This window comes from Dendrobium catenatum, unplaced genomic scaffold (assembly GCF_001605985.2).
Source record: "Dendrobium catenatum unplaced genomic scaffold, ASM160598v2 original_scaffold_179647, whole genome shotgun sequence".
Classification (NCBI taxonomy): Eukaryota; Viridiplantae; Streptophyta; class Magnoliopsida; order Asparagales; family Orchidaceae; genus Dendrobium; species Dendrobium catenatum.
In genome coordinates, this window is record NW_021498067.1 from 4,036 (window position 1) to 14,278 (window position 10,243).

The 10,243-nt window shown below is 34.3% G+C and overlaps 1 protein-coding gene and 1 non-coding gene across 2 annotated transcripts; both read right to left on the reverse strand.

The window, feature by feature from the left end:
- Nucleotides 1–468: 468 nt before the first annotated feature.
- LOC110098476 (WD repeat-containing protein WDS homolog) lies at nucleotides 469–1,889 on the reverse strand (the record flags this gene model as incomplete). Its single annotated transcript, XM_020825317.2, is given in 2 exon segments — nucleotides 469–570; nucleotides 966–1,889. Coding segments are annotated over 2 exon segments (780 nt in total), but the record flags the coding sequence as incomplete, so codon positions are not given.
- A 6,136-nt stretch (nucleotides 1,890–8,025) lies between these two features.
- LOC114578837 lies at nucleotides 8,026–8,132 on the reverse strand. Its single transcript, XR_003699768.1, has one exon. It is a non-coding gene; the product is annotated as a small nucleolar RNA R71 (small nucleolar RNA).
- Nucleotides 8,133–10,243: the final 2,111 nt, after the last annotated feature.

Consider the following 10,243-nt stretch of genomic DNA (forward strand, 5'->3'; position numbering starts at 1 on the left):
CCCATGAACCATAGAGACCCCTTGCATTCTCTTTTTTACTAAATACCCCGGCTAATTAATTTCCATTTTAGAGAAACTCAGAAAACTAATGTCATAGTTCAGTATGTTTTGCTGCATTTGAAAGGAATGAAAGCATCCCTAGTTGTTTCTGAAAATAGGATAGCATTCTAACAATATTGTGGCAATATAAAGTAACCATTCATCCAGTTCTATTTGCCGCCATTTCAAATAAAATTCTATTAGGATACAAGCTATTTGTTAGTAACTTAGTATGGCGTCTATGATGAAACTCAGTATTTCTGGACAGCTTCTCATAAATAACATCAACCCGTCTAAAACCTTTCATCACATCTAGAGCGCCATAAAATTCGCACCAAATTATATTACAAAAACCAAACCTACTTGCTTTAATTAAAAAGATAACAAAATGGGCATAAACATACTTCTTATAAGCGGCGTGTTCCATACCTTCCAAATGATGGCTGTGCAATCACTCGACGATGATGCTAGGTACTCCCCACTATTTGAGAATTGCACGAACCAAACTTCATTTCTATGGTCATATAATGTCTGCACAAGATTGTGAGATATCTCAGGCAAGTTGAAGTGAAGTATAGGTCAATATATAGAATTAATTAGTACACCAGAATCGTTTCATTTTCTCTCCATTTAATTCATGACACAAGATACTTTGTGTCCTTTATTATATTTCAATAATTATTCAGCACAAATAGGATATTACAAATTTATACATGCTAAAAGACTTCTCAAATCCACATTATATTTGCTCAAATGTAAATAATGAGATTTTGATATCACCCAGTTTTTATTAACACGCATCTTTAATGAATTGAAATGAACATGACGATGGATTATCTCTTGCTTATATAAGCTAGAAACCAAATTCAACCAAACAATCCAGCAACGCCAACCATCGAATTAGAAGCCAAGCAAATAAAACTGACCTGGCTGCACTTACAAGGAATATGCTCCAGACTGCACTCATGATCCTCGTACAAGGAGGCCTCCTCTGGTGTATTATGATACATACAAGACTCCATCTGCTTTGTCACTGCCGCCTCCACCAATTGTTCTAGCCTCCCACAAGGAATCCTAAACCAAGGAGGCAACACTTCCACCAGATCCAGCAGCAACCCAATCCTCCTCCGAATTTTGTTCTCCATAGTCACCACGCCTTCCAGCGAAACCATTGCACGCGCCAGCCCATGCAACCTCCTTCCGTCCAACTCCAGCGGAGAGATGCGCTTTCGGAGAACATCAATAGCCGACAACAAACCGTTGCCGGAGCCGAGGAGCTCCAGGAAATGCTCGCGCCAAATGAGGAAAGCAGCGGCTGACCGGATCCTGTCATCAAGGTTGCTGATTGAGTCGATGGTAAGAATGCAGTCGTTCCATCGACCAGAAAGGACGTGAAAAAGGAGAGAGTTGTACTCCGGAAAGTCAAGAGGAATCCCAGACTCGAGCTCGAGCGAGGAGGCGGCCCTGTGGTAGCCAAGGGAATAGAGAGATGATATGATAAGTCTCACGAACTCGGAATGGTTGATGAGGAGCTTACGGCCTAGGGTTTTGCACGGATCGGCTTTAGGAGTTGGTGTCTGACTCGGATTCGATTCAGAGGCCATTTGCCATAGGTCTTGCCAGATTCCTAGGGAAGGATTTTTGGAATTCTTCAATCAAAAAAGGTAGGTTACAGGGGCTCGGTCGATTAAAAGAGACCTGTTCCGAAGAGAAGGAGCGACCGGTGCAAAAGGATCGAAGCACCGGCTCCTCGACGACGAAGGGGTAACAGAAAACCACAGATGGGGCTTTATAAAACCGGTTACCACTTACCATCCAACTGTGGCCGTTGCGCGTTTGTACAAAGCGAATGAGAAAAGGAATCAGCTTATCTTCGAGGCTGTGGTTAAAAGATTAGGAAATTTAAATAAATATCATTTTATTTCATTTTATTTACATATTTAATATTTAAAATATTAATATTATATAACTATCATTAATATACAGCTTTAATATCAAATATATCATTCCTATAATTCATTTCTATGATTCATATCATCTTATAAACTTTAATATTTCATTTCATGCATCTAAATTTGTTCTATGAATGGTAGAGATGTAATATTAATATTTTGAGTGTTATATGTGTAAATAGTATAAAATAAAGTAATATGTATGTAAATCCCCCTAAAAGATTTTTAAATTTAGGGTTTAAATATAATGCAATTTTAATAAAATATATCTATGATATTTTGAAGTTATTTGATTGATTATAAAATAATTATAAAATAAATTTAAGGGATTTTTTTTTTGTATGTTTGATTAGAATTAATGAATATAATTTTTCAAAAAAATTAAGGAGCATATAGCCATTAGGTTTCGCGCACATATGGCATAAAGATTGGTGAAGTCATGTCGTCATAGAGAGGAGTGGATCTCAACGAGATTGTGTTGGTTCAAGGTTCTAGCTAGCATGAAGAGTGGTGAGGATTGGTGAGGATGCATTGGTTTGTAGGTCAATATTCGTGGCATCATGAGGTGTCACATTATGTCACAGTGGTCACATTATCGCAAGGTGTTGCAATAACATGATGTTCTATTTAACAACCCAAGCTCCAAATTATCAAGATTTCGTTCGTTTTGGCCCAATGATCTCATGATTTTGTCCCCTTGTTGTAACTTCGCAGAAGGTCACTCATACTGAGAGCACTCCTATAGAAGCATGCTTAATTTTAGAGTTTTTAATAAAAAAATTATAGTTGTACCAAAAAGCGTCTAGATGTTTAAAAGTTTCTATCTTATAACTGGTGTATTGGTTTTGACATCATATGTAGGAAATCAAACTCTTAATTATCGAAATATTATTTGCTTTATCCGAGTGACCTTAATGTTTTGTCTATTTATTGTAACTTCTCAGGAGATCACTCATCCTATGAGTGCTCCACTGGGAAGACAATTAACTTTATAGAGTTTATTGAAACTTCAACTATCACACCAAAAGATGTCTCAATATTTAAAAGTTTATCTTTATTTTCTCAGGGAGTTTCACATTCTAAATTATTTGAAATTCACCTAATTTGGGCAAATTATGAATGCAACAATGAATAAAGTGGGGAAAAACAAATGTAATGAATAGAACCAGATAAGTTAAATTGAGTTGGCCCAAACCATCTCTCACCCTAGCCCCTCATGCAAATTTAGCCCGACCAAACTTCCTGTGTTTTACATGTCACATCTCGGGTTCAAAAGATAGTACATTCCGACAATATGGGATGCAATGAATGTATAAAAAGGCATGTTTTGTACTAAAAGAAGAAAATGTATAAACATGTAATATAATAGAATATATCAAAGTAAATGAAGAAAGATAAACTGAACTTACATTTCATTAATATGAATTTAAATAACAAGAACCATCAAAATTAAATACATAATAATCTACTATAAAACATAAAATACTAAAAATACTCTATTGATGATAATTCGACTCTTATGGTGATGATCCACAATAAAACACACCAAGTAACTCATGCCTATTAAACCATAAACAACAATATGAATGGGGAATACAACATGACCAAATCAATATGTATGAGTAGAAACTTACAATTAATGTGTAATAGCCCATATTTTGACATAATAAAAAAAATTATGAGTCATTATAAGTCCAAATCACAAATCGACTTCACCATAACATAGATATTATAGTATTTTAATTACACTAATTGTTTTATAATTTTTGACATTAGTGCAAATTCTTAAGAAATTAATACATATTAGTATAAGTGGGGGTTTGGAACAATCAAGTATCCATTTTACAAATTGATTTCACCAAAGTATTATGAATGTGATATATTTTATGGATATTTTTCTATAATTTTTTAAACCCCAAAAGAATTTTATGAATTTTATATTTTAAATTGAATAAATTATTTAATTATATTTATGTTATATTATTATTTTAATATAAAAAATTAATTTGTTGCAAATCTGGACTCTGATCGTGTGATTTTAATAATAACAAATATTATTGATTTGTTTACCATGTTTTCTCCTCTTATTTTTATTGAATATTTATTTTCATGCACTAACCTTGGGAAGGAGAAAGGAGATGTTATGTTTGAGGGAGGAGTGTGAGGGGATTCCTTACGGTTACTCCGGGCAAGCTTCTACCTTGTTTCCTCCAAGTGTCTTGTTTGGTTTCTTGGGTGGATCTAGGATAAAGAACTTCAAGGCCAAAGATCATCGAGGTTCTCTGCCTTGATCACCAGGAGGGTGAAAAATGAGTCGAGCTAGATTCTTTGCCTTTACTAGAAGGGTAAAAAAGGAGTGTTAGGTTCTCTACCTTCACTAAAAGTGTGAAAAACTAGTTATAGTTCTTTGTCGCACCAAGTTGGCAAAAAGATTGTAAGGGTTCTCTGTCTAGCTGTGGGAGTTAAAGGAGTGTCAATTTAGTTTTTAGTGCAATACGTAGAGAGGTGGACTTTGGGGAGTGGACGTAGGTCAAGTTTGATCGATCCACTATAAAATTCAAGTGTGCTCATTCTAGTTTTCTTTTACGTACTGTTATTTTTTTGTATTTTAATTTTTTGCTAATGTATTTTCATAAAGAATTCATTATGATAATGTTGTGGTTTGTAATAGATTGATTCGATTGAATTAACATCATCATTGTGATTGTTATTACATGTATTACCTTCCGCATTGAGTGATTTAATTTCCTTAAAAATATCAAAAATATTTTTTGTTTTAAAGAAATGTTTAAAACCCAAATTCACCCTCCCTCTTGGTGTGTCATGGGCATTTGATAAAGTAAATAATGTTATATTTTATGTGTTAATTTATTAGTAAAAATATATTGTTTTAGTCGTGTTTGTGCATGAAAATACAAAAAATGGGAAAATTTTTCGAGTATGCTATATTAGTTCATTTTATGAGCATCGCAACGCAAGTTTCTCGAGTGTCACGGCGCCAGAATCCATTATTTATATTTTTTATGAATAGTTTGTTTATACTATTAGTAGAGGAATTAGGTCACTTTGTTTAATTTCAATTTTTATTGTGCTTCTCTAACTTTTTCTTCTGAGTGACAATTAAGAAAATTCAAAGAAGTACTAGATACATTCCATTATAGTGCTTGTCTTGTATTTGTAAAAGTAATTTTGTAAGTTCAAGGATGAGTGTAGAAGAGATCATTGAATACATCCAGTGATATCTTTTCTTCTGTACTTTTTTTTTCTTTATGCAATTAATGAAAATAAATTTGCTTCACTTATTCTTCATATCTGACTAAATTCTCTGTTTTTCGATTGATGGTATAAATAGAATAGAGAGTAGTAATGATTTATCTTCATCAATAATTTCATGATATTTCTAATATATCAGGTCTTTTTTTAATACACATAGTGGTCATATGAGTAGTTAATATCATGTGTAATATGGAACCTATTAATAGGAAAGGAGGCACAACAATGTATATTAGATTGATATAATACAAGCATAGGTATTGTGCTTATTATGTATTAAATTTATAGAGATGAATTATCATGAGGGGATTTTAATAATGGATGCTTTACTTACTCTTCTAATATTTTCACAGGGTGATAGACAATGAGAGTTTAGAGTGATATTGAGGTTGTAAGGTTTAATCTGCCATTTGACTCTTCATGCTTGACTAAGTGGTTGGTGATACATATGCTCTGAATAAAATCAATAGAAAAGAATCATTATGAAATATATTATATTTATATTTCACCAATTCAAAATAATTTATCCAAATAGTATTTCATTTAATTATTTTTTAATTTAAATTAAGTGATTGAATCTCCACCAAAACTTTTTTTACTGAGTAAGATAATTATTAGAGTTGAAGTATACAATACTAGTATTTATAAGCAAATATTTTTTATTGTGAGATCGATATATTACTTGATTCGGCATATATACTTATGTATATTAAGTGGGATTTTATAGTTTTTATATAAAAAATGTAAGTATAATTTAAGAATTGACAGAGCCTTAAATCATTATTACAATTCTTTACGTTACTCCATCGCCCCAAGCCTTTAGTAGTCGAAATTTACCAAAGAATAAATAGACCCGTCATTCAAGAAAATAATTTTGAATTAAAACCTGCAATCATTTAGATGATAGATAATTCTCAGTTTGGTGGAACTCCCATTGAAGATTTTAACCTTGTTGCGACTTGGAATATTCGCGGTGGTAGAGAAATATAAAGTTTAAAGTCTTAGTTTTGTATGAAGATCCAGCACACAATCATTAAGAGAGAGCGTGTGCAATATTTATAAGAGACACTAAGATTTTTACATGAAAAATCCTAAAAAGGGAAAAACCATGTGGTCTAGCCCTGTTTCAATGAATCCACTATTATTTGCAGTCGATTATAAATGAGGCCCTTTCTTGGGGGAAGGCCTTAGCTTGATGTAATAGATATAAATCATATAGAGTGTCTTACATGGCAGAAATAGGAAAAATCACTACTGACGTGTTTGTTTGGTTGGAAAGACCATAGTTGCAGGATGACGGAGGTCATAAAGACCATTGTCAAGCGATAAAGGTCAAAAGAATCATTGTCTGGCGATAGTGGTCAGAAGGACTATAGTTGGAAGGTGACGGAGGTCGGAAGGACCGTTGTTTAGTGACCGCGGTTAGAAGGATCGTAGTTAGTGGGTGACGGAGGTCGTAAGGACCTTAATCGGAAGGCGATGGAGGTCCGGCATCAATTGGTGGCCGTAAAAAAGTCTAGCGTTAATTGTTGGCCAAGCAGAAAAACCATTATTAATTGGAGGTCGGGTAGAAGTCTGACGTCAGTTGGTAGCTGGGTAGAAGTCTGACATTAGTTGGCAGTCGGGCAAAAGTCTGACGATGGAAAGAAGTTAAATGATGGGTGGAAGTTTAACAAAAATTTGGCAATAGGCATAAGTTTGGTGAAAGGAGGAAGTCCGACGTCAGGTAGAAATCTATCATTGAGCAAAAATCCAACGTCGGGTAGAAGTCTAACGAAAGTCCTGTAGTTGGCAGAAGTCCGCCGACAGGCAGAAGTCCATCATCAGGTAGAAATCTAGTGTCATATAGAAGTCTAACATCATGTAGAAGTCTGATAAAAGTTTGACAACATGCAAAACTCTAGCTTCAGTTGGTGGTCGGGCAGAAGTCCAATGACTGGCAGAAGTCTGGAGACGAGGCGAAAGTCTGGTGGTGGTCGAGGACTTTGTTCCTTCTCTTCCTTTTCTCCTTGCTTCCTTGCTTCCTTATCTTCTCTTCTTGCTTGGGGGGTCCTTCCACCTCCTCCATGATAAATGAGGGGTCTATTTATAGTTTTCTTAGAGTGGCATGACCAGTAATTAGGAGAAAGATCAAGGGTAAATTGGGAGTGGTTTAAATGGACAACCAATGTTGATTCCCTTGATTATTGGCCATTTATTAGGCATTTGAATGTCTTAATGATATAAAAAATTGACAATCTTGGGCTTGTTGGATTTGCCTTGTTGAGCCACTTGATTCGACTATAAACTTATTACATTTGGAAATCATTTGGTAATCCAAATTATGGTTTGAACCTTCCAAATGTGCTTCGGGTCTTCGATTTGGTCCCATTTGGGCCCGGATTGAGTAGAATTTGGTGTGATTGGGTTCGTATTTCCTAGACGTTCAGTTCAACTATAGGTTTGCTGAAATCGGAGTTCATATAGTCTCTGATTTAATTGTTGAAGTTTTCAACTTGATTTTTGCTTAGAGATTCGTGCCCGTTCAACATAATTTTTTGATTATATATCAAACCTATATTTAGCAAGTTTTTTTTAAAAAATTGTGTAACATTTAAGTATAGTGGTATTAGTGATGGTGCCATTAGACTTAGATTATTCTCATTTTCTCTAAGAGACAAGACAAAATTATGGTTAAATTTTTTACCCTAGGCTCTATTACCATATAGAATGAGTGACCCATAAATTTTTAGGAGAATATTTCCCAACTTCTAAAACTACCAAGCTTAGAAATGACTTTACTTTTTTTACTCAATTAGAAAGAGAATTTATTTATGAGAGTTCACGGAGATTCAAAGATATGCTTAGAAAGTTCCCTCATCATGCCTTACCTGATGGTTAATAATTCAAACTTTTTATATTAGTAGGATCCCTTATAGCCATAATTAAGCAGATAGAGGTTCTTTGATGTCAAAGTCTTTTGAAGATGCTTATGAATTAATAAAAAAAATGATAACAAATAATTTCTGGTGGTCCGATGATATGGTGAATTCTAATAGAGTGATATCAGTCTATGAAAATGATTCTTTATCTATTTTGACTACACAAGTTGCAGGAATATCAAAGAAGTTGAGCACTTTAAGCTTAAATTTTGATTCATCTTTCATTTAAAAGATAAAAGCTCAATAGAAGAAAATGATATCCAAGGAATTGAAAATATAAATACGGTTGAAAGATAAAATAATCACTATTTAAATACATATAACTTAATAATTCTTCACTTCCTCTAATCGAACAATTTTTATGTCCTCTGACCGGACTAGAACTAAGTTCAGCCGCCAATAACATGTCGCCACGTGTCTTACTCATTTACCGCGCGGCCCGAACGATTGGACCCGCGACCGAAACCCGGGAATGTTATGTTTCGGCGTTATTTGCAAGGTATTACTCGGTATTTGCTCGATATTGCTCAAGTAGTATTGCTTGGGCAATAACGAGAAATACCGCTCTGTGAAGGACCAATACTGAGTAATACCGAGCAATACCGAGTTGTACGAGCTTTTCTTAGAAAAAATTCAGTTGTAACTCGGTATTTGCTCGGTATTGTATTGCCGACAAAAATACGACCATACCTAGCAATACATAACAAATCGAGAAATACCAGCCCATCCTGGGTCCATTCCGGCGTCGTGGTTTTTGGCGCGCGCCGTAAATAGTTGAGAACGATGTGGCGCCGATTCTACTGCAGCCAAAAGTTTTAGAGCTACATCCTGTCACCATACCAAATAAAAGTTCCCTCTAATCACATGGTTTCATCTATTCCATTGACTTGATGGTTGCCAAAGTTTTCCTATCTCGATATCATGATGGCACCATTTAAAAAATATCTAATGATTATTGAAAGGGTTAATCCATCTAGCATTTGATTTTTCCATGCAATATTTTTTCTATTAATCAAATAGCAACACATCTGCCCATAGAAAAGAAATTATACAAGACGAAACTCCGAACATCTTCCTTATTTCTGTCATATACTTTCTTATGCCATGCAACTTTTCTTTGAATCATTAAACTTTAGTAATAATGACAGAACTTTGCATATGGAAGAGGTAAAAAAGAATCCTCATTCTTGTTGTGATTTCATTTTTGGTTCTTTGAAGAAATGATGATTGCTTGATTGTACCAATCGCTTAGAACTTTTGATTTCCAAGAGAAAAAAGTATGATACTCACTCAAGAGAGGTTAGAACGGAAAAGTGCACTCCTCTTAATTGTTTTATAGATTTCAGTTTGGAGGGGGGAAAGTTTGTTTGGAAAAAAAAAAATAAAATTTCAATCATTATGCGCCCGTCAAGGCGCCATAACGTTTATAGGTTATGGCTCCAGACGTTCCCCTTCTTCTCTCTTAAAGGATTTTTTTTGTTGAAACAAATTAAGCAGAGAACATTAACTCAAGATAGGATTGCCTCCCTAAAGCGCTAAGTTTATAGTCTTCAGACCGGACTGGATTAATTTTACTAAATCTAATTTGGGTTTGCCCTCCCACAAGCAGCGCTAAGTTTATTAGTCATCAACTAGACTTGCCCAGATTTCTAGTTGGGCTAGGTGGATGATTTGTACTCTTCAATTGGGTCATTTGCGTATCTCTTTTCTTCTTTTTAGATTACCTTTTAGTGTTACTTAAGAAGAGATCAATGGGTCTTACTACTCATAGAAATTACAAGCTAACTTAATTAGTTGAGTTTTTTAATTTTTTAATTGTAGCAGCTTGCCTTTGTAATTGAGCCCCAATTATTGACCACAACTTCTAGTGGTGTCTTTTTCTAGTTTCATAATAGTTACTTAGCATTAAATCCAGAAGGATAAGTCTGGTCTTGGAATTTTTATTAGCTTGATTTTGATTATTTCAATTTGCAGCCTTAGTTATTTTAATCAGAATTCCATTGATTTTTATCATTATTATTTGACTTAACTAAATTTTTATGATTCGTCCAACCTGGA